Source organism: Gobius niger (genome assembly GCF_951799975.1).
Source record: "Gobius niger genome assembly, chromosome: 2".
Taxonomy (NCBI): Eukaryota; Metazoa; Chordata; class Actinopteri; order Gobiiformes; family Gobiidae; genus Gobius; species Gobius niger.
Genome location: NC_136853.1, coordinates 13,177,667 through 13,202,573, shown reverse-complemented (window position 1 = coordinate 13,202,573; position 24,907 = coordinate 13,177,667). Strand labels below are relative to the sequence as shown.

Here is a 24,907-nt window from a genome sequence, read left to right as displayed (position 1 = left end):
GTGGCAGGGCTGAAGACCTACTGCTATTTGCCCGAACATATATTGCGATTGGGGCTAGTTTTGCAAGTTTGTGATTCATTTCTTTGCGTTTGATTTTTGGAATCGTCGTCAAAGTTGTTCGGATAGGCTACACTACATAAAATAAAGTCGTTTCTGAATTGGAATAAATGTAATGTTCATACCCTCAACGGGAGCTTGGGGGCGCTGTTTTAATAGACGTCTTATATGGTCGTAATTCAGGGATAAGACAAACGACCACTTGTGTCGTATGGATTTGGAGGACTTGTTGGAGGAATTGGTGGTGTTACAACTCTCCCCATGTTACAACCTTACCCGGTCTCCCCTTTATCTTTTGACATAAAAAAAAGATATGCTATCAAACGCAAGTCAAAGGGACTTTTGCTTCAGTAATTGCTGATTCTAAATGCAAAGATTTTGAAACATGTCGGCCACTATGAGTTTGGACAGCAACTGAACTGCAGAAAAAAAAATCATAGCTGATTTTATTTATTTTATTTATTTATTTATTTATCAGGGACGATACAATCAACATAGTTACAATTAATATTTGCAGCTGATGCGATGCATGAAGAGCTTGTAGCTAGTGCTAGTTCGCAGCTCATGTCCCTGGTTGGGCCTTTCTACACAGTTTACAATAATAAAATACATAAATACAACATTTGTATAAAACTTTGTCAGTCACACTCATACACACTGTGTATGCTCACACCTACATTCACACAGACTCAGTGCTATTTACAAATGGGTACAGCTTTGGTTTGTTTTTAGCCAGGACTTAACCCTAGTAGTGAACATTTTAAACTCACATATGGTTTTAAGTTCTGTGGGTATTGAGTTCCACAGCTTCGGACCAGAGAACGAAATGGCAGACTGACCCATGCAATGATGAAAATATTGAGAAATTATGCAACATGTGGATACATCAAACAGAAACAACCCACAGACGACCGTCAGACTCCTGTACGCTTCGAACAAACAACATTAAGACACATAACATAACATAAGTGACACATTGAGTAATAGTGATGTCCTTATTCTCCAAAGAGCACAGTATTCATTCACACAGGCCTGCGTAGGCTCTCATTGGTTCACACTTGTTTCATTGCAACAACAGTCATCTGGACTGATATTTGTTGCCTCCTATAACCTAGTCTTGAGGACTACCTTTAAAAGCTTTTTCATTCATTTGTATACCACTCGGTCAACAACATTTTTGCACCTCAGGGGAATTATTAAGTGTTTGTCATGACAAAGATATGCAGTGCAACTATATTGTTAACTAAAACATGGAAAACGGTGCCATACTTAAAGGCACTATTCCTGATTTTTTTTTCTAGTAATGGAGCAAATTTTCTTTTGTCCTCTTTCTATCATGTCTGCGACAATCACCCTGAAAAGTGATCTTGCAAGTAGATTAATGTGCCTATGTCCCTGTGAAGAGTGTGAAGAGAGATATGTTACAAGAGTTAGAAGTGTGGAATGAGTTTGGACCACAAGTACACATTCATTGAGTGGCTTCCTCTTAAAAAAAAAAAAAATCAGATATAAAGCCTTTCAGACACCGTTGACAGGAACAAGAACTGAACGTTTGTTATACAACTGTGCCATCTGGTGGACAGACATAGGAAAGGCATTTAACATTTCACAACACATGCATAATAATGTTTACAAGACTTGTGACTATACTCTCTGAACCTCCAAACTGATGATCACGTTGACAATGAGTTATTTGATGCTTGTAAAACTTGATAATAATAATCATAATATTTTTTTACATTTCACATGTGTATCTTATAGCAGCCTATTTCAAACATGGGGTGTGTTTGGCAGGAGTGGAATCTGCAAAGCCACGACAAGGGGAGCTGTAGCCTATATATCAAACTAATACTACTGCTACTTTTTTATCAATTAAAGTTGATCCATTTTGCCTCGTCAGAGCAGTAATCCAAGCGCCCTCAGGCAGTGCGTAGTCATTCTTTCTTCATGCAAAAAAGACGCACCAAAGTGAGACTAGTTCCCCAGAGGTCGGCCACATTCACACCACACCCGCTCCGTAGCAGAGGGCGGCTCAGGCTCCGAGACCGCCTGTTTCAGCCGCAGTCGGAGCGGCTGTTTAGACCGTCTTAAAGTGCTGCGCTCAGATTCACACCCTAATTAACTTATGAACAATGATTTTTTCTCTGTCCTGTGGGGAAACTGCTTTCTCGTGGACATGGTACTTCTATGGATGAGTCCTGGTTCTTGCCTCTTCACTGTCTCAGATCCAGAAGTTTCTCTGATTTCCAGCAACAGTTACCTTACCTGACCACTGGGAGGAGCTGCTGCTGCTGCTGGTCTCTTCTCAGATTGGAATATGTTCTGTATAAATCACTTGGTATTTTTAAGATCCTTTTTCTTCAAAGGAAGTCATCAATTTCATGTTGTTATGCATACACTTTATTCAACAAAATGAATACCGTCCCCAATACACGTCCATATTGTGTACATTTTTAATTTCTGATCGATTTTATACTTTATTCATGTCTATCCTTTTTGTGTGATCTGCCATATACCTAAATAAACTTGTTTGCTATTATTTTATGCGTGTATTTATTTTTTCTTTCTTGTATTATTTTTCCATTGAGGAGCTGTTGTGGATCCGCTTTCACTGTCCAGCTTGGTCAGGAACATTGTTTTATTATGCTAAATATTAAAATCAGTAAAGAGCAGAATAACAAGACAAATGAAAGGGGAAAACAAGTACTATAATTAGCGTTTACTAAATACATTTTTGTTAAGATCCAGGCTGCATCCTCTCAAACAGCTACTCAGACTTTAGAGTGCTTTTGGGGAGAATGACCTCTTTGAACTAAGTGAACAATGGTAGCAAATAAGCAACAAGGATGTCAGCAGAGGGTAAGAGTTGTTCTGTTTTATACAATTTTGTGCTGCCTCCGGTAAACAGGGGCAACAAAAACAAAATAAAATGAGTGTGATAAAAGATGAACAAGATTTCTATAGGTATTTGAAATTTACTTGTGTAGAATTTGAATATCTGCTGGTGAAAGTCTGTGACCAGACACGGGCTTCTCCCAGATCCACCGAGTCTTTGGAAACTCTTGTGAACGGAATTTATCAGATGCAAAGACTGACTTTCTCACTTCGAATAACACATTTTCAAAGCTGTGGTCAAAATGGATATATTATGTACATGCTAACCAAATGCAATGTGTCGAAACCCTGAATGTGCAGGTCAGTTTGGAGAGAAAAATAAGTATTTGGTATTGTAAAAAAAAAATATATGTAATATATTTTAAGGAGGAGTGAGTCTCTCAGTCATCTTTTTTCATGTAACAAGGCTTCCCCTTTTCAGTTGTTTTGTTGATTTGTATTTGAAAGATAAAAAGAAAAAAATGTTGAGTATGGAAAATATTGTCACGAGGGAATTTGTATCGCTTGTGTTTTTCCTCAACGTTTAAACATTTTGGGAAAAAAAAAAAAAAAAGGTTCTGGTTCAGGAATGTTTCTCTGCTTTTCAATCCTTTATGAGCCCAGAAAAGACCATAGCAAAAAAGCATAAATTAGAGTTCACATTCAAAGAGTCCAAATCCATGTTCTCTCACTGTGTGTCCTCTGTCCTGCTGCTGTCCAGTGCCTCGTGTCCCTCTGTGTCTCCTCTGTCTGGTACGATCCTGTCCTCCTGCAGCCTCTTCATGAGCAGCTCTCTCTGTCCCTCAGTGTCCCGTGTGCTGGGGCAGTCCAGGATGAAGACTGTCCCGTCTGGCTCTGGAGACATATAACAGTGCAGGTCTTCAGTCTTGACTCCTTCAGGCAGAGACAGCTCCTGTGTCCACTCCTGCAGCGTGTGAGAGGAGCATCCGTCCACCCCGTTCCCCTGTCCCACACTCAGCTCCTCTGGTGAGAAGCCTTGAGCGTCCAGCCTCAGGACAAAGGGCTGTACCTCTGTTTGTGGCTGGGGCAGAGCATGAGGGAAGCAGGTGTCCTCTAGAAAGTGGTCCTGAAGAGAGTCCATCAGCTGCAGACTGCAGTGCAGATCACAGAGCACATTATCCCTTTGGTGGAGCAGGGGTCTCACTTCAGGCCACAGTCCGGACCAGTATAAGTCCTGGGACAGGCCACAAAAGAGGTGTCCATAAGAGCTCAGCATCTTCAGTATCAGTTACTCTGTCTTCTTCTGCTCAGTCTGACTGCAGTGGGACAGGCACTTGATTTTATAATCTAATCCAGCACGTCCAGAGACTTCAGGAAGTTTCTTGTATTGACGACGAGTGTCCACAGAGAGGCGCTGTTTCTCCTGTGTAGTAGATTTCCTCGGGCTGTCCAGTTGGGTCAGGAGCCTTAGGTTTGTGAGGCACAAAGACAATCACGACGAAGGACAGAAAAACAAGACAGCCTTTCTTTGTACTTGTAGTATTTTCTTTGGGCTGTTTTAAGTTAGAAAAAGACTCCAATTATTTAGCTTTTCTAATTCCATTGTCCTGATCTACTGTTCAACAACCTTCATGACTCCAGATGACCCTCTGCATTACACAAAAAAGGTTTTGACTTTTCCCAATAGTTTTATGATGTACACAGCAAAACACAGTATTTATTAGGAAGCAGACTATACCGGGGTCTAGTGTGGACCTCAGAGCACTTTCAATCTCTGATATTGTAGATGCTAAACCAGTGCTTCTCAAACTTTCCACGTACCACGAAGCCAAGATTATGATCTGATCAGGACTAAACTGGGTCTATAGAGGGTCTAAAATAGAGCTAAACTGGACTAAATGTTGTCTAAACTGATGTAAGCAATGTCTAATGCAGCACATTACTTAAATGCATTATTTAACAATGAAATACAATTATTTTAGGTTTAATAAAATAAAATAAAGTAAAAAAGAAAAAAAGTAAATGAAACTGAAGGCCGGAGCGGGGTCTCAATTCAGGCCACAGACCAAAAGAAGAGTGTCCATAAGAGCTCAGCATCTTCAGAATCGGTTTATTCAAGGCTCTGGCTTTGTGTATAAAAATGCAGAAAGAACCAAGGCACTCCCTCAAAAATGAATCAAAATGCCTTTATTAGTTATAACATGTCTAAACTTAAATCCCAAATCCCTGGCTGTATGTGTTCACTCTGTCTTCTGCTGTTCAGTCTGTATTCATCTAATCCAGGACGTCCAGGAGTCTTCAGGATATTCCCTGTACTTACCACGAGTGTCCACAGAGAGGCGCTGTTTCTCTACTGTGGCAGATCTGCCCAGGAACATGAGTGCTTGTAAAGTACCAACATCTGTGAGTTCTGTTGTCAAATTGGTAAAACCTTGACATCACAAGCAATAATAAATACAATAGTAAAACAATTTATGAACTTGGATTGTAATATTAGTGGATGGGGATCATTTTCATATAAACAGCTTTTATTTTGTATTTTACAAAACATCTTACAAGGTACATTCATAATGAGAGAAATTATTTGAAGTTCAATATACATTAAATCACTCAAATACACCTGTACAGTTTACAGCATGGATGATCCCAATGCACTACAGCCACATTGTATGTGCAAACTTAAAAAAATAAAATAAAACATAAAACAAAAAAAATATTTTAAAAATAATAATAATAATAATAATAATAATAATAATAATACAAATAATAATAATAATAATAATAATAATAATAATAATAATAATAATAATAATAATAATAATAATAAATAATAATAATAATACAAATAATAATAATAATAATAATAATAATAATAATAATAATAATAATAATAATAATAATTATTATTATTATTATTATTATTATTATTATTATTATAACAATAATAATGCATTCGTCTTATATAGTGCTTTTCCAGATGCTCATAGCCACTTTACAATGTTGGGCATTATTTATTTACGCTATACTTGGTGATGGTAAGATACGTTTGTTGCCACAGCTGCCCTGGGGTAGACTGACAGAAGCCATCGGCCCCTAGGACCACTACCAACCAGTCACTCACACGCACACACATTCGCCAGTAACTTTAATAATCATAGGTTTTTTTGTCAAGTATTTTTTAGACACTGTAATTTCAAAGGGAACAATGCAAGCGAAAGGAACAATGACCAACAGAACCATTTAATAAACTATTCAAACTGGATAAATAACCAAATATTCACCACATTGTAACTAGCCGTAACAAGCCCATCCCTATCATGAGCCCGACTCTATGCAAAACAGAAGCAAATTTGTTCTTTGTTTAGCCCATTCAACAGCTGCACTGTTTGAGGTAGATTAATCCCAGTGTCCTTTACTAGTGGACTCTTGCGCACCCGCCACCAAACACATTCGTCATGTCCCACTGACACCTGAAGGGCGCTAACGCTCCCACCTCTTTCAAATGAGGGTGGCAGGAAAATGTCCGCCCGATTTGCCTCACAAATCACCCAAAACATCGCACGCGCAGATTCCGGAGATGGTTCCACAGAGCGACCATTTCCTCCGGGTTTCTCCTATGCACCAGGAAGATTGATTTGTAAGCACACGGGTTTCCCCTTTGGGTGTAGGGCAGGTCAAAAGTCAAGAACCCTGGGTGGTGATTCGGCAGCACCCCAATCTTGCTCAAGCACATCCCCAGGTACACGTCGTCTATTGGGAAGAGGGAGACTTTGTCAGACACCTCTTTCAGTCGCAACGCCAGAGACCCCGAGTAGACCACCCCGCCTCCGCCCGCGTACGCTGGATACCCGCCTTGGTAGAAACTATCCGGTATAAAGTACTTCGTCGACGGATCGCGGTTCGGTTTCGCGTTGTTTATGACTTCGCCGATGAACAAATCCATGCCTTTGTCCGTTTCGTTTGTGTACGCCTGCCACAAGTTGTGTTCCTCCCATTGTTTGTTGAGATAATCCACGAGCGCGTCAGTCCGCACAAACACGTCGTCGTCTCCTTTGAATACGAACACCGCCTTCGGACAGTGCCGTTGGAACCAGCGCCAAAACAGCACATCCTTTAGCGTGAGGTTGAAGAACGTGTCTTGAAAGTCCCACTGCAATATGTCGCCGTACTGCTGGCTCTCTTCGTGCAAAAGGATGTCGAGGTCTGTACCCGGCTTGGGGTCCTGCTTTCCGAGCAAGAAAACCGTCCTCACTACGCCGCCTCTTACGTTGTACTCGCCGCTGACGTGCCCGCTGCGTCCCCATGTCTCCCGGATGGCTTGCCTGTTCTTGAAGTTGCCAAGTTGCGATTTGACGGCCATTAGGAGCAAAGGCGACTCCCAAGTGTCATTGCTTTGACACAGCCCGGGTTGATTGATGATATACGGGTAATCTCGACAATGCATGGACGACACAAACGCCCTCATTAGGTCCGACATGCTTTTGACTTCATTCTCGGGCGCACGGAGTCCCATCTCAGACATGCAATCGGAAACGCACCCAACGGCCGATTTCCGAAGCTTTGCCTTGGGTTTTTGCACCGTCCTGCTTGCGTTGCCCCTTAGGATCGGATTGTAGTAGCGATCGCAAGTGTGTTGGAAGCGGTTCCACACGGCGCTATCCACCAGGCGCAGGTTCCAGAAGGGGTTGAGGGGATGGGAGGCCTTATCTGCGGAGCTTCCGGGTGCGATGAAGTGGACGGGAACCTTCGGAGGTGCGTAGGAAATGGTGACAAAGATGGTGACCAGGATGTAAACCAGGAGGTGTCCGGTCATCATGAAGGGGAGGAGGCACATGCACAGCAGTCTCCCATTGCATTTGCAGAATTTCCCCATTTTTACTGTAGGGGGGATGAAAAGATGAGATGAGTGGAATTTCAAAACATCTAAAAAGTTCAACCCAAAACTGAAACTCAAACGAGACAAAAAGGTCAAGACCAAACCAAAAGTCACCTCTACACCGGGCCTAATAAGATCAAAACTTGAAGGTGCATTATGCAACGTTTTATGGGAACAAAATGTTGATTTGTGTGCGGATTTCACCTTTCAGTGAGCCACCGGCTGTATGAGTAGCTTTGCATCTTTGCTTTCCATCCCGATGGCCTCTAGGACACTCCCAGATCAATTTTATTTCAGGTTTTTAGGGTTCTGGTAAGGTTTTTTTTTCATGGGATGTATGCAACCATAGACACAATTCTATCAGAAGTGAAAACCCTACAGTTGGAAAGTAAAGGCGCCATGTTAACCAAACAGCCGCTCACCGAAAGGTAAAAAACGCATTAATATTAACTTTTTCCACCCATAAAAAGTTGCATAACACACCTTTAAACGAAAGAATTTGAAAAAAATGCTTCAAAACTTATTCAAAAGCAGAGCACAAGCATACCTGGAGGTTTACTCTACACCGAGACATCATAATACAAAGTGAGACTGCTGGATTGTTCAGCAATTTTGCCTTTGTGAAACAAATGCAGCCAATGCAGTCAAGTCTCAATAGCCTATATGTGAAGGCTCTGGGAAAGGACATCTGATTTGTAAAAGCAGTATTCATTTTAACCGTTTCTTTTTTTGTATTTATCAAGTTTTAAGTTTGAGTTGAATTGTTCTTTGGAGTTTTTTGTTTAGTTTTAGTATACAAAATGTCAAGAAAATGTAGTCGGCTTAATCTATAATATGTTGAATCAACAATATGTTTCAAAGCAGGCCTCACTGTCCTAGTAAAGTACTTATTTCTGTTGCACTAAATGTGTCAGGTTATGGTTCTTTGATCAAAATTTAATTCAAAGTTGTTCATCAGTTACAAGATCTAGTTCCTTTCAGCAGTGTTAATTTTGACAACATATTTTATTTTAGTTTTAGTCTTTTGACTAAAATGTAGTTTAATTTTAGTCAAGATTTAGTCAAAAAAACCTTTTCAATTTTAGTCTAGTTTTAGTCGACTAAAATTGCATGTCAATTTAGTCGACTAAAATTAAGACTAATTTAGTGGACCTATATTTATAATATTCATTATAATCATATTTAATCGTGGTCCGACTTCATGGAGCTGCTTCCACATGAATAAAGCACAAACCTGTTCATTTGGCAGTGAATTTAAATGATATGAGGCTTTTTCAGACGGTCAATAGAAGTTTGGATGAATTTAGTCTCTCCTTTTCATTTTTATTTAGTCTTATTTTAGTCGACTAAAATATCTAGACATTTTAGTCATAGTTTTAGTCTCATGAGAAACTTTTAATTTAGTTTTAGTCCTATTTTAGTGGGCAAAAATTGACTAAAATTAAGACTAAATATTTTAGTCGACGAAATTAAGACTGCCTTTCAGTCTCTCCTGCTGATTTTGCTTTAGTTTTAGTCTTTGACAGTCAAAAGGTCCACTCTATTACACCAGCGTGTCTTCATAGTTAACAAAATGAACACAAACCAGAATGAAACCCAACAATGAAGAAGGATCAGGACTTGACGGCCACGACATGAACCAACTTATTCCCAGACTAAACTCTGTCTAGAACCACCTCAAACAGCACACAGCAGGACTGAATATAGTATTTACATTTTAGCTCGGACTCGAGTGAATCCTGGATACCACCCACAAGTATTCCACCGCATTTTGAGAACCACTCGCCACTAGGATAAATTATAGACTGAAGTCACTGCGCAGTCAAACCTAGGGAGGCTTTGTCTCCTTGGTGATAATCCTCAGGGGCCTATTATCTGCTCTTGCAACCACACTTAGGCCCTCAGCTTGGCCATATACTTTCAAGTGCGCAAACAAACCCCCTGAAGATATGGTGTGGAACAAAATACGCAATACTGTCAAATTTAGATAAATGTAAACGACTGGTGTCAGCATTGCAAGACGCAGTAGTATGGTTAGTCATTTTAGCTTACAGAAATAAAGCTTTAAAAGATGCAATTTAAAGCTTGAATCTCACAGTGGTAAATCATGCTGTATAAATCATATTATTTGGTTGATATAGACCTGTCACATTAGCGTAAATCTTAAGGCATCTCTAATATCTGTATAATGATTAAAAATAAAAGTTGTGTACAAATGTTTTCAGTTATTTTTGAAGGTTTATTTTCGAGTGAAGTAATCTGTGATAGATTAGTCACCACAAGTGTATCGTGACACAAGTAAGTAAAAGTAAAGTACAGATTGAAGATGCAAAATGGAACAAGCGCCTGTTTGAATTTCTTGTCCTCACTAAAGCCATACATAGTAGGCTAGTTGTATGTTTAATTGAGATTGTCTGGTTATCATGTTACAAATTGTTATAAATAAAGCCTATGATACGCTACACTTGAAAATGATAAAGGTTGGTTATTGGCAAATGGGAAGTACTTACTTACAAGGTTGTGTTATCCAGAAAGAAAGACGTTAGAGCAGCAGCCTCGTTGAAGCCAGTAAACTAGAGCATGTCTTGCACTGCAGTTGCCAGTCCTTGTCGGCGGTGCATCCTTTGTCGCGGGTGCAGCGCGTTACTGGCAACAGGTCCCAGGTGAGGCAGGGGCATCCGCGTCTCTGCGTCCGGAACGTAGGAGCCGTTTTAAAAGTTTCCTGGAGGCAGATTTGGACGATATGCCAATAGTTCCAATTGTCATGCTCACGGCCTGGAGAAAGATATGTTAAGTGTCTGATTTGCATCCTTGAGCTGTAGTGCAGCCCTGGTCTGTGCATTTGCATCGCCGCTTCCAACACGCGGCTGTGCCATTTGAGTTTTGACTTGAACAAAACTCTGAATAACACATGAACCATTTTACAGGCTATTTGACTAAACCAGGTATTCATGTGTGCCTATTTAGCCTATGTGTATAGGTTATGCCATCGAGCCTGACTAAGATCTAGTCCGGCTGTCACAAATCTTTTTTTTTTTTTTTTTTTTCGCAAAACATCATCTCGTCCTGAAAGAGACTCTTATAGACCCACAACCTATTAGGCCTACATTTTCTTTTGGAGAAAATACTCGTGCCATTACAGCGTTATAGTTAAAGGTACACTGCGTAACATTTTGGACTCTAGGCTACTATTGCGGCAAAACAAAACATGCTCCTAATGATGCAGAAAATGCTGTTATTGCAGTGTGTAATAAAAGAATGGATTCGGATGAGAAACTAGCCTGTTTAAAATCCCACATTCTGCTGCCTTTCGTCACATCTCCATGGAGACGAGCTGGAGACGTACCCACTCCCAGTGAAGTTTACAGTCACATCGTAGGAGGTCTTTTTTTTTTCTTTTTTTTTATGTATGTTTATTTTGCAGACATGACAGGAACAAATAAAATACATGACACACACAAAAGTCACAATACAAAAATACAAGACAAAACTAAAAAAAAACTAAAAAAATAAATAAAGGAATTATTGGGGGGGCGGGGGGGTGTGGTACAGTTGATAACAAATAATTTTAAAAGAAAAAAGAAAAAACATGCTCATGCTCATTTTTTTATATTGAGTAAAATTCTTCGCGGTGTGGCTTTAAATGAATTTGACTTCCCTTCGCTGATAACAGGGCGCTTGCATAAAGTTCACACTATCAATAGGACAATCAAGGTACCCTCTCCCGTCCAGCAGAGATACCTTCATGCTCTGCTCAACAATAGATGATGGACACTTCCGTCGGCCAATAGCACAACGCCCTGGCAACAGGTTAACGAGTAAGCGGGGCGATCTAACCAATGGGAAACGGAGGGGGCGGAGCCTAAACGCTGGGCTTATGTTTTGAGCGAAGCCATACAAGTTAGGTTGAGCTTTGAATGAGGGGCCATCATCCCGGCGGCTCAGTGCTGGAAAATACACTCAAAAGTCGGTTTAAACGGCTTTATAATGACGGTTCGGCGCTTTCTGACAGGCGCTTAGGTGACACTTCGCGTCTGTGGATCTCCTGGGTGAGTATGCGCGTTCGCTGCGGAGAGCATGACCTGCCTTTTTAGCGACAAAACATGCAGTCGTCCTGTTTATTTGTCTGTGACACAAAGTAGCAAGCTTGCTAGCGGATTTCTGGGACTCGATTTTTTGATGTGAGGGGAGGAGGTATCGGAGAATCAGTCGCTTCCAGACAAAAGAAGCGAAGACTTTTGCGGCTCACTACCACCCGCACTCTGCTACGGCTGCTTAGGAAACCTTTTGTGGTCATTCATGTTAAATCTGCTTCCATTGTTCCGCGAGATCCCGGTTTTTAAAAAAGCGCTGCCGTAGCCTTTAGCCTTTTCATAGCGCGTGTTGGATTTTCGCGATGTGTGCGCCCGAGAGCAAACCCAAACACCCGGGTTCTCACGTTAAAAGCGCACACTTGCTAGACTAAACAAATGTGTCCGATTTGATCACAGGGCCCTGGAAGCTGGAGTCAGCGTTTTGGAGTCAAAAGACACATGTGGCCAGTGCCGTATCAGCGCGTTTTGTGCCTTTTTTTGATTCTTGCACCACGAGCTTCTTGTGGGATCGGTTCCACAAAGCCCATGTAGCCTCTCATTTGTGAGGCTTTTAGGGTCTAGCACACCCCATACATTTTCTTTTTCGTGCAATTTGCTATAATGTTATGCCCTTATAACCTGCACTATTTTCTTTCATGGGCATGTAAACAATAGTCCCACCTCATATTGCAAACAAAATCACAAGCCTGCAGGGATGTCATACTTTGAACCGTTTCTTGGACTAGACACAAGCAGCCCAAGGGTTAATCCCGTGAAATTAATTCCTAGAAGGAGCCTGGACTTCAGAGTATCCTGCCCCCAGCTCTGTTCTCCTACCACCTCCCGGCTTCTCAAGTGTAAAGGGTGTGAGTGTTTTTTAAATGTATCAGTCAATGATCTGACAGCACTATAACCTCCCCACAGTCAATCTTCCAGGAGCGCCTAATGCCATTGTTTAATTTTCATGTTTGTAGACGACTTCCTGTGTGTTTGCACTTACTCTGGATGCATCTCAGACAGGAACATTGATCTCGGAGATGTTTGAAAAGTGTGTGATGCTGTAGCCCGCCTCTGGACCGTCTTTAGGAGTTGCGCTGTCATGGATCAGGGCTGGGGTCAGGCTTGCTTTTAGCGCTCTTCAACACCGTAAGGGCTGAGATGGGTTTTATTTTTACTTTTCAACAGGTTTTATTCAGGCCCCAAGACTCCAAAATAAGTGTAATTTTCAGTACAATAATCCTCTTCTTATTGAGTGACAGCCGTTTTAAGTTTTAGCCAGCAGTGAATACAGGGTGACGCGACACGGGCACGGTGTTGGGTAATATCTGACGAAAGAGTTTGTTTTAGATCTGATTGTGTCAATTTCCCGTTAATCTGTGTGTGTTTTTTTTCTTCTTCTGTAGAGCAGCTCTGTACTCGAACCATCAGTTATTGTCTTTCTGAGTGAGCGACGTGAGGATTCAACCGATTTCGGGGAAATTTCAAAAGCAGGACTGTAGATGAAGGCTATATAAAGATAGTGAAGGCAGTGACGATAAAATGGAAAGTGCGGTCTAGGCTGAAAGGAAGTTGTGATATATATTTTTTTCTTTATACACATTGTCTGCCTCTATATGGACATGTTGAATGGTAAACGGTCTGGGCTTATATAGAGCTTTTCCTCCTACATTAGCCACTCAAAGCGCTTGAGTGAGAAAAATCGCGTTTCTGTTACTTCTTGCGCTTCTTGTCTTTAATGATTCTGTTTTTTTCTGTTTTCCCCCTTGTCTAGGTTTCCTTGAAGTAACTTTCCACGTCGAGGCTGCTGTGGACGGGATCATATTTTGGCTCGCAGACACAGTGACAATTCCCTCTTTTTAATTAATTTCTCCTTGAGCGGCTCATCCTCTGGCGTTTAATCAGTAATTGTCAATAAAGGAGAGAAAAAAAAACCCCACATCAGCTACCATGTCATCCATCCTGCCTTTCACGCCCCCGGTCGTGAAGCGTCTCCTTGGCTGGAAAAAGACCCCGAGTGGGACGGGTGGTGCTGGTAGCGGAGGGATCGGAGGTGTGGGGGAGCAGAACGGTGGGGGGCTGGAGGAGAAGTGGTGTGAGAAGGCGGTCAAGAGCCTGGTGAAGAAGTTGAAGAAGACCGGACAGCTGGATGAGCTGGAGAAGTCTATCAGCACGCAGAACAGCAACACCAAATGTGTGACAATACCCAGGTGAGTCATCCAGTGCACCCCGGTGGAGCTTTGGTCTTTTTCTGCGCTCATGCTACAAAGAAAAAACTCTTCTCCAATAATGATCTTATATCTTTATTTTGGACACTAGAATGATGGTCCATGTTAAAAGAAAAGACACACATAAAAGCAACACATTTATCTCCTGTATAGGCCCAGAAGCCAATGAGTCCATATACCGTATTTTCGCTTTTGCAACTCCCTGGGCATGGAGGCGCAACTGCCCCGTTGACGAGCCTCTCCCGGCATCACGTTATTCAAGCACCTGTTAGCGAACTTGTTCCTCTAGCTATGGCCATCGAGCTTTTAGCCCGCGATTAGCTTTTTTCTCCTTTTCCTCATTGCAATAAGAGTAACCTCTGCTCTTTGCCAGTCCCTCACAAGTTTCTCGCTCACTCCAAGCGTTCGTTTTTCTAATTTTACAGTACAGTACAGTAAGTAAGTATGTGCTTTATTTGTCATTTGTACAACTGTACAGGAGTAGCAGATACTGGCACACAAGCCCTCTAGCGGCTGCCAGTGTGAAAGTAACACAATGTGAAATTATATATTTTGATATATCTGTCGCACCCCAACTAAACTATGACAAATAAAGTAAACTTATAGTCCGAAGGCCTGCACATGCAACGTCCTAAAACTGGATTGTCACAATCTGATAATTGTTTTAGGGTTTAGCTTCACCGAACCTTGTTTTAATCAGGAAAGTCCCCTTGAGATGAAATAATTTCTTCTCTAAGTGACTTCTGGTTCCAGAGGAGAATCTATCATGCATGTTTTAGTGTTAAGAGCAAACTGGAGTACTTGGAGAAAACACAGACACAGGGATAATGTGCAAACTCCACACAGAAAGGCACCACACAGCCTGTGATTAAACCTGGGACCTTTTTATGAAGTGAAGCGAGAGCACTTGTCCTGCGCCACCAAATGGTGCACTTTGCTCTTGCATTTTTTGAACATAATGACTACAGAGGTTTGTAGTACTGTAGTGTACTGTACTTTGTGCTGACAAGGAAGATCGATAATAGCCAAAATCATGTGAGCTCCATTTTTTTTCTGCTTTTGTGTCAAATTGAAGTGCCACTTGTAATGAATGCTCTGGCATTGTCAGAAGAATCTCAAATTCTTGGTTCATAAATTTGCAGAGGATTCCGGTGAAATTTAAACAGATTTTTTTGAGAAGGCACAGCAGCAAAAACTTTTAAGCTAAGCATTATTTTGTATTTGAGGTTTTTGAGAGTTTTCAAATTGACTGGTTAGTTTGAGTTGGTTTGTTCAGTTGACGCCATTGAAGAACCTCTACTTTGATGGCATATTCCTGGGTGACTGAGAGCTTGCACAAGCACTATTTAGGTTCTGCGTAGAATAAGTCGGGGGCCGTGAGAAAAAGCTGAAATGAGTTGTATTTTTTTGCCTGATTTCCGCAGCAGAATGTGTGGCGTCACACATTAAAGTGAAATTGGAGGTGACCTTGCTTTCTGAGGTTTGCGAAAAAGCATCGATTTTGTAATGTTGAAACCGACTTCCACATTTTGTTGTGGTGTAAGCGTAGTAGGGCAGCAGAACTGAAACTCTAGTGGAAGCAGAAGTCCATTACTAATATTAACTGCGCATACAAGAGCCAATGCAACTGCTATGTTCAGGCCCAGGGGTGACTATGAGGACATTTCTTTTGTCTTGGTTCACTCAGAACATGGAGAGATATGCGCTTTAAAAGCACCTAACGTATTCATGAATAGTGTTGTTTAATCTTGAGGATAAATAACAAAAAAAAGGTTGAAAAAAAATGATTCCATTAAGATAGTTTTAAAATGAATGTTGCCAAATTACTTAAGTGTTTTTGTTTTGTTTTTGAAAAGCTGTGCCAGTGTCTGTATGTAATTAAAAGTAACCTTCCACTCTTTCGCTAAAAATGACTTTTCTCTCTTTATCCTTGAAGAAAACCGTCTTGCTTTTCAACAGCACCATTAATTTTTGACTGAATGAATGGTGTTGTGTTAATTAAATCTTCTGAAAAGGCTATGAATTCATGCCTTTGAGAGTCTGTGTGAGTGCTTCAGTATAGATTTCTCTATTGCCTCATAATTAGATGGAACAGCATGGGACACTAGACAAAGTGAAACTTTATTGTAAAGGCGGGCAAGCATGTGAATAATGTCAGCCACTCAAACTAACTGGCTCATTCTTTGACCATTGTGTTCGATTTCCATTCATTTTTAGTGCAGCCCAACGTCCCACGATCTCAGTTAGGATATTACAAGCCATTGGAGATGGGTACCCTATTGTGCATTGTGATCTGGTCATGTGACAATGTGCTTTTCCAAGTTAAGGAAGCATGGTAGTAATATTCATGATGTCTTCTATCTCGCTAAATGCGGGTCGTTTGTCAGGCATCTCTAAATCCTTTTATCTGACTGAAAGAGCTTTCCACATTTATGTTCTCAGCAAATTTGCTACCTTGTTTTACAAACCAAAGAAATGCATCCTTTCTAACCTCTCCCAATAACCTTAAAATATAACTTACTCAGGCGACTGACATTATGCTCGGTGCTTCTTGTAGTTGTCATTCACTATTCTTGAACATTCCTGGGCTACTTCAGACAGCGGCAGTGAGCAACCTGATAATTCCTGTCTGGAGATAGCCTGAATGGACCTTTTAGGATGAGGTAGTCAAGGTCTGGGGGCTTGTCCTCCGTCGTATCTGCATGGGAAACTGCGGCGGAAAGCACTATGACCTCAAAGAGAGATAAGAGGGTCTTGTTTTAAGTGTAGCCTCTGCAACAACTAAACGTTTAAAATTTTGCTTTGAATTTTAACAGCTCGAAGGTCCCAGCTTCGATCCCCGGCCTTTCCTTGTGGAGTCTCTCCCCGTGCCTGTGTAGGTTTCCTCTGGGTACTCCGGTTTCACTTTCCCCTACCACTACCACTAAAAACATGTACAATAGGCCAGGATGAGTGCGAGTGGGGGATGACGGGTCAAAATTTCCAGTGTGGCATGTTTACATGCATGAGTCCCATGTGTGTTCATGAACAGGCACTGTCCCAACCAGTTAAACTAACATTAATTACATTAAAACCAGAAAAAACACATTTACTGTACAGGTGAAACTCGGAAAATTAGAATATCACGAAAGAGTTCATTTATTTCTGTAATACAACTTAAAGGCTTGATATATGTCACTCTGCATGTCATATGTCTATATCCTATATTAGTTTCACATTTTGTTATAATTTTGATGATTATGGCATGCAGTCCATTTTCAAAATATTCTCATTGTCTGAGATGTTTTATTTGTTTTTGTTTTTTTGTTTTTTTACAAGCTGTGAGCCATAATTGTCAAAATGATAATAAATAAAGGCTTGATGTATCATACTTTGTATGATGTGAAAGTGTCAACCAGTCATCAGCTAATTCATCCAAAACAGCAGCAAAGTCCATGAGACTTTAAAGTGTCTCAGTGGTTCAGTAGAATTCACCATCATGGGAAGACTGCTGACCTGACAGTTGTGCAGTAAATACTCACTGTCACCCTGAATAAGGAGGGAAAGCCTCAAAAGGTAATGGCAAAAGAAGTTGGATGTTTTCAAAGTGCTGTATCAAAGCACCTTAATAGAAAGTTAAGTGGAAGAGAAAAGTGTGGAGGATAAAGGCTGCAGGGATGAGTGCAGTCTGCAGAGGATTGTCAGGAAAATGCCATTCAAAAGTGTGGGGGACCTTCACAAGGAGTGGACTGAGGCTGGAGTCGGTGCATCAAGAGCCTCCACACAGACGGAGCCTGGGCATGGGCTTCAAATGTCATATTCCTCTTTAGAAAATGTAAATGGTAGCACATCAATGTAGTTCATATATTCAGACAGATACTTGCATATTTCTACCTGGCTACAACATAGAGCAAACACTGACACGTTTCTGCATAAGCCTTCCTCAGAGCGTTTTTGAGGAAGAGTAGGAATATGGAAGTATTTGTCTGGATATAGGAACTACATTGATGTGCTACTCTTTACACTTTCTCTAAAATTGATCATTGTTTGGGCTTCAGCACTCGGAACACTTGAAGTGTCGTCTGTCGATCACGCTAACCGGGAAATCTATAAGACTATGACTTTGAAATATCTATGAAAAAGCATGTAGTTTGGCAGGCCAGGCACTCTTGTTGAAGCATCCTGGTCTTCCATAACACCTCAGCATTGCCACAAGCTGATAGCATCCATGCCACGCCGCATGAAGGCAGTAATTCAAGCAAAATGGCCCCATACCAAGTACCCAGTACATATGCATGATTATAGTGTTCAGAGGGCTGACATTTGTTTAAAATCATATTTTTTTTTATTGAATATTCTAACATTATGAGATTTTGAATTTTCCTGTTTTACAAGCTGTAAGCCAAAATAAAACAAACAAAAGCTTGACATGTCACTTTGCATGTCATGAGTCTATTTCATGTTAGTTTCACATTTTAAGTTGAATTACAAAAATAAATGAGGAAGAAGCCCAAATACCACCAATGGTGCACGTACCATGATTTGAGAACCACTGCCATAGAATATTGTATTTTACTGTTTCCTTTCTAATTCTAGTGACTGAAATTCCCAATTTGCACAATTTGATACAACTTAGGCATCAACTTAGGCATTCCTAAGTTGATGATACAGTGCTGTTGTCAGGTATGACCTTTTTAAGAAGCAGAGGAAGGCATCCGCTGTATCTAGAGATTGCGTTTGCGTGCTCGGGGTCCGGTAGTGGCACTTCTGAGTGGGGCGGTGATAAGTGTCCTGATAATTGGTCCTGACCCTTTAGAAAACACAGGAAGGACAAAACAACGTGGGTCCAATCCATTGTGTTGTCACAGTATTTTTGATTTATTCTCATATGAACCACTTTTTTCATATATTTTGAATGTCAAATGTTTTTCATCGATCAACTGCATGTCTAGAGAAAAGAAAAAAAAACAGTCATGGGATATTTGTGAATATTGTGATGGTGCAGCCAGACAATGCAAGAGATTGAGCTTACTTTATCACAAATGTTGTTTTTTTACTCTCAATTCAGCCAGTCGGACATTATGCTAAGATCGATCTTTTAAAAAACATGCCTTGAAAATATTTCTTTAACTAAATTGGTTGTAACATTTCAAAGCCATAGATAACCATACAAGATAACCATATAAATTGCATACCATAAAATGCTGCACAAAATCAATCACAGTTGGCCAATTTTTTTTAAAATCTCAATCACAGAACTTTATTTCTTTTTCAAATCGTGCGCCCCATGATAAGCTACATACTATATTGTTTTATTCGTGACCGCTTCCACCTTTTGCATTGTCTGATTCCTACATGTGTGTTCTGTGTTTAGGTGCTAGATCTCTTTCATGATCATACCATTGTTTCTTATCGAATGAAAGTTGGCAGATGTCTTTCATTTCTAAAAGAACTCAAGTGTTCTTTTTATTTTTGTTTTTTGAATTGACACACACCATGTTTACCATCTGTTTGCTTTATTTTGATCCTTTTGCACTGTATGTGTGTGTGTTTTGTTCTTGTGTGTCTGTCCTCCATAGCAATTGCTCAGATCTTTGGGGGCTAGGCTCAGGCCACACGATAGAGCAGTGGGACTCTGCAGGCATGTACGGATACCAAGACCACGGCAGGTGAATACAGCCGCACAAACCCACACAAAAGAACACCAAACTGGTTGGTAAGCTCCTGGCGTCCCACTTTAACATTAAGGACAACTCCTGTACGACTTGCTTATGCAAACATTTTAAATCAGAATGTCCCAAGACAAATTTATAGGAACAGTCCAACGTTTTTGCATGTGTTCTTGCCTGAGCTTAGGCGAGTTGATGCGCACCTGTCTGGTCTCAGTCATGCAAATAGACCAAAGACGTTGTTAGCATTTTAGCCTCTCCTCCTCTCCTCTATGGGGTCAAAGGAGGTGAAGTTAGAAGCGTCCAAGCTCTTCCACGTTTCCCCTATTTAAATACAGTTACTTGAGTGTTTACTTGATCCAGGTATAGTTACACAGAATTAACCATGTCGATTTTCTAAGTGGATAAAAAGGGGACGATGTTGTAAGGCATAATAACACCTCAGGAGCACTTCGACAGTAAGATGAAGATGTTACTGCGGTGGCTTATTTAAGACTGATAAAATGACTTTTTCTCCACGTCTGACGGCCCCCTGAAATTATCTCGCATAGTTGAGAATTATCTTTGTAAATTTAGTCATTAGTGGAAAGCATAAATACCTTGGAATTATTATATTATTGTTTTTCACATCATCATTAAACCCAGCCTTGTGATTGAAATCTGGTTGAATAACATCGCTTTGCTATACTCAAGCGATTTCTGTAGGTAACATTTTTTCAGGACAGCTTCAGATGCTGCGCCAAAGAAAGAGAGAGAGAAAAAGAAAAAGACCAAGCAAAGCTGTCAATCATTTGTTCAGCCATGGTAATGTAAGTTATGAAAACTCGTTTCCATTAAGACATCAACAACCTTGGATTTGCCCGTCAACTTTTAACGCTCTTTGATTTTAATACAGTGCAGAGAAAAAGTAAGTACACAGTCTGGAATTTCTCACCTTTCTGCCTAGATTGGTCACTAAATGTGGTCTGATCTTCATCAACATCACAGGAGTGATTAAACGGTGTCTGCCTGAAATGCCTAGTACCACCCAAACATTTACATTTTGTCCAATTTTTATTGGCCATAACATGTAAACATTCACAGGAGAGTGTGGCATAAGTAAGTACACCGCCTAGTTAAATATCCTCCAAGAGCTAATAAGACAAATTTATGCAGGCATTTACAGTCAGGTGTGAGCCAACCTGACCGGTCCTATCACTGAGGTGTGGCCTTAAAGCTGCCACTGAAAAAAACACACAAGTTAAGAATTGTCCCTTGTTGAGAAGCATTGTCTGATGTGCATCACTTCAAAGAGCTCTTTGGAGACCTACGATCAAGAATTGTTGTTTTGGAAAAGTTACAGAATCATCTCTAAAAGTGTTGATGTTCAAAAATCACTGTTGCTTCACTTCTAAGGAGTGGCCGACCTGTAAAGATGACTCCAAGAGCACAGTGCAGAATACTTAATGAGGTAGAAAAGAACCTTAGAGTGTCAGCTAAAGACTCACAGAAATCACTGGCACATGCCAACGTCTTGGTTTTCACATCGACAATATGTAAAACATTGAACAAGAATGGGGGTCATGGGAGAACGTCACGGAGGAAAGTTTGCGAAAGAGCACTTGCAAAATATTCTGTGGTTTGATGAACCCAAAGTTGAATAGTTTGGGAAGAACACACAACGCCATGTGTGGAGGAAAAATGGAACAGCACACCAACATCGAAACCCTATCCCTACTTTGAAGTCTGGTGCAGGAGCATCGTGGTGTTGGGGCTGTTTTGTTGCTTTAGGGCCTGGACAATCAGTGCTATCAGCAATGGAAAAATTAATTCATACATTTTAAAAAGATATTTTTGCAGACAAGCTTGAGGCCATGTGACCAACAGCTGAAGCTCCGCAGAGGATGGTCCTGCAACAAGACGATAACCCAAAGCACAAAAGCAAATCCACATAGGAATGGTTTCATAAGAATAAAATGTGTGTTCTGGAATGGCCCAGTCAAAGTCCTGACCTAAACCTGTAGCATTACCTCAAGAAAACCATTCACACCAGACATCCCGAGAATCAGCTGAACTGCAACAGTTTTGTAAAGAGTAATGGTACGAGATTCATCCTGATCGTTGAGCACGTCTAATCTGCATCTACAGGAAACGTCTGGTTGAGGTTATGGCTGCTCAAGGAGGGTCAACCAGCTATTAAATCTAACTGTGTACTTACTTTTTCTCCACGCCATCTTGTGAATGTTTACATGTTATTGCAAATTTAAAAAAACAACAATAAAATGTTAATATTTGGGTGCTATTAGTCCAGGTAGACACTGTTGAATCAATCCTGTGATTTTGATGAAGATCAGACCACATTCCAAATTCCAGACGGTGTACTTACTTTTTCTCGGCACTGTATGCTGCACACCTGTCCCTGTCCTGCAGTCGGGATGGGAACCGGTTCTTCAGAAATCCATCAGAATTGTGTGTCTCCTTCACTAGCAATTCCTATTATCGATGCTTTCACTTCATCACAAACCAAAGTCTCCACTGTTTGAGGATCTGCACTGCACGTTGTAATGAGTCCTCCTGAATATTGATACTGATATGCTTCTAAATGTGCAGATGCATGAGTGCTGAGGAGCTGACGAGAATACCCTTTGACCCTCATTCATAAAAATGGAGGAAGGGAGAGATGGGCATATTCAAGTATAAAACTATAAAAAGCAAGCACCTGTTGTAGCCTATTGTGATGTATTAGGAATTGATAAGAGAATCGATTAGAGAAATGATCAATGGCATATATATGGATAAAATCTGATCAATTCCCATCCCTATCCTGCAGGTCACTGGACGGCCGGCTGCAGGTGTCCCATCGAAAGGGCCTCCCGCACGTCATCTACTGCCGCCTGTGGAGGTGGCCTGACCTTCACAGCCACCATGAGCTGAGGGCAATCGACACCTGCCAGTTCGCCTTCAACCTGAAGAAGGATGAAGTCTGCGTCAACCCCTACCATTATCAGAGAGTGGAGACGCCCGGTAATTATCCTCCGACCTACGTGTGCGGTCTGTAAAACACCGCACAAGATGTCCCTCCAGTTGTCCCCTGTGAAGAACGCTTGTCATTGAACCGGTCGGCCATTGACTTTGAGCTTTCTGTTGTGTGTGTGCAAGGACAGTGCAATATCATACAATTATCAATGTTGGGCGTATTCACTGACAAAGGAAATACAAACCTGGGGATTTATTGAAAATGTGGCCTAAAATATATAGTATAGTGAAATTACACAAGCTGTAATAATTGTGGAGAAAAAAAAAATCTAGTTCTTATTTTTCGCATATATTGTAAAGGATTGTGGCCTAATAAATAATACTGTTTTTTTTATAATTACGCTATATCAGCCTGTGTCACACTGTTCTCAAAGTGCTACAAAAGTCATTATTCATTCACTCCACTTCACAAGCAGTTAGTTACTATTGAAGCCACAGCTGCCCACGGGCTGACTGACCATTTACCACATGGCTATAATATGCTGTTTATATCCTGATCTTTTAGTATGCCCATGCCATCTGCTGGACATGTGTGGAATTCTTTCCTTTTTTTTCTTTTTTTCTGCCGGCCCCTAGTGGCTGGAATGGGCATTCTGGTTATTTCTTTAAAAAAATAACTTCTTACATTTTCTTGTACAGATAACTGAATAATAAAACAGCAGACACATGATAAATTCTCTTTTAACCACTTGTTTGTCAATGTTGACCCAATCTGTTTTTTTTGTGTTTCAGTGCTGCCTCCAGTGTTGGTACCACGCCACACAGAGATCTTGACAGAGCTTCCTCCCTTGGACGATTTCACAAATTCTATCCCTGAAAACACCAACTTCCCGGCTGGCATCGACCCTCCAAACAATTATATCCCAGGTGAATTCACTTGCTGTGTTTGCTTGCTTTTTTTTCCCTTGCATAATTAAATTCACTGAAAAATAAATGCTGTTAGAATAATGCCTACTATACTGTGGCAGATAGAATCCCATGCCACTTTAAATGGTAAATGATACTCACAGCGCAGAACCACTCACCCAGTCACACACTCATTCATGCACCAGCGCGAGACACTGGAAGTACAGTGGGTGAAGTGTCTTTCCCAGTGTGCACCTGTGGGATTTGAACCGTCGACCCTCCAGTCACAAGATGACCCGCTCTACTTTCTTTATTGCAATGACAGAAGTTTCGATAGACTGTAGCCCTTTTGACCCATTCACTTAAACTTATAAAGTGGTGATCGACTCGCATTGAGCAAATAGAATACTAAGCATTAGGAAAACGGCTGTCAGGTTTACGGCTCAGTCCCATTTAAATAACAATAATTTTGACAATGTTAAGTATTTCATTACTTACGACACCAATTATTTTTGTTTATTTTTTTTTTCTATTTCTAGAATCATAACGCAGAATAATATTGTTCACTTCAATAAAAGACTATTGTTCCTAATTTTTTAATCATTTATTTTGAGTTTAAACAACCAAGTCGCTTGTCTCTGGACTCAGCAGGCATCAAAACCTGGTCTCTAAAAGAGTTTCTTTTTTTTCCCAGTACCAGTTCTCAATACCATTTTTTTGTTGTAATGCTAATGTTCCAGCCCATGTCCCGTTTATAGTGGCTCATGTTTTTTTTTTTTTTTACCAAAGTTTATGTCACATGCGTATTTTATTATTGAAGTATTTTATTAATGTTATTACTATTTTTTTTTTTATGTGTCTTGAATATATTTAGAGACACCACCCCCTGGATATATCAGTGAGGATGGAGAGACCAGTGACCAGCAGATGAATCAAAGTATGGAATCAGGTATGTATTTTTTCCAATACCATTGAAAGTGTTGGGTAGTATTATCCTTTTTATTCTTTCCAAACATTTTTGCATGTTGTTGGTTAGAAAATATCATATTGGCCTAAAATGGCTTATTGAAAGTTGGCCCATGTCCCGGATTCAACATGAGCGGCTGTTCGCCTCTGCCCCTTCTACACTTGCTCCCCATCAAAGCAGACTTTCACACATCAGATGTCGAGCCAGGTGATTCTGACGATTAGCCTGGCTGAAGGATTCACCTATTGTTCATGTTTTTGGTAAATGAGGAAAACCAGCGCACCTGTCCAGACACAGAGACATGCAAACTCCACACAGACCACTCTGACCACTCACTCACCCTCCCCCCCAGACCATTTGCACCC

General features: G+C 40.7%; 2 protein-coding genes across 2 annotated transcripts in view; one reads left to right on the top strand and one right to left on the bottom strand.

Moving 5' to 3' along the window:
• Positions 1-6,288: 6,288 nt before the first annotated feature.
• On the bottom strand, positions 6,289-7,765 carry LOC306959603 (N-acetyllactosaminide beta-1,3-N-acetylglucosaminyltransferase 2; the record flags this gene model as incomplete). The annotated part of the gene is made up of 1 exon (XM_079551757.1): positions 6,289-7,765. The coding sequence occupies one exon, from the start codon at positions 7,763-7,765 to the stop codon at positions 6,437-6,439; it is 1,329 nt and encodes a 442-aa protein (XP_079407883.1). The 3' UTR covers positions 6,289-6,436.
• A 3,912-nt stretch (positions 7,766-11,677) lies between these two features.
• smad2 (SMAD family member 2) overlaps positions 11,678-24,907 on the top strand; it is a 151,796-nt gene continuing 138,566 nt past the window's right edge. Inside the window, exons 1-6 of the mRNA XM_079582618.1 lie at positions 11,678-11,817; positions 13,613-14,048; positions 19,625-19,714; positions 22,524-22,717; positions 23,462-23,596; positions 24,450-24,524. Of these exons, the coding sequence (XP_079438744.1) occupies positions 13,789-14,048; positions 19,625-19,714; positions 22,524-22,717; positions 23,462-23,596; positions 24,450-24,524 (754 nt within the window). The 5' untranslated portion in view covers positions 11,678-11,817; positions 13,613-13,788. The remainder of the gene's footprint in view (positions 11,818-13,612; positions 14,049-19,624; positions 19,715-22,523; positions 22,718-23,461; positions 23,597-24,449; positions 24,525-24,907) is intronic.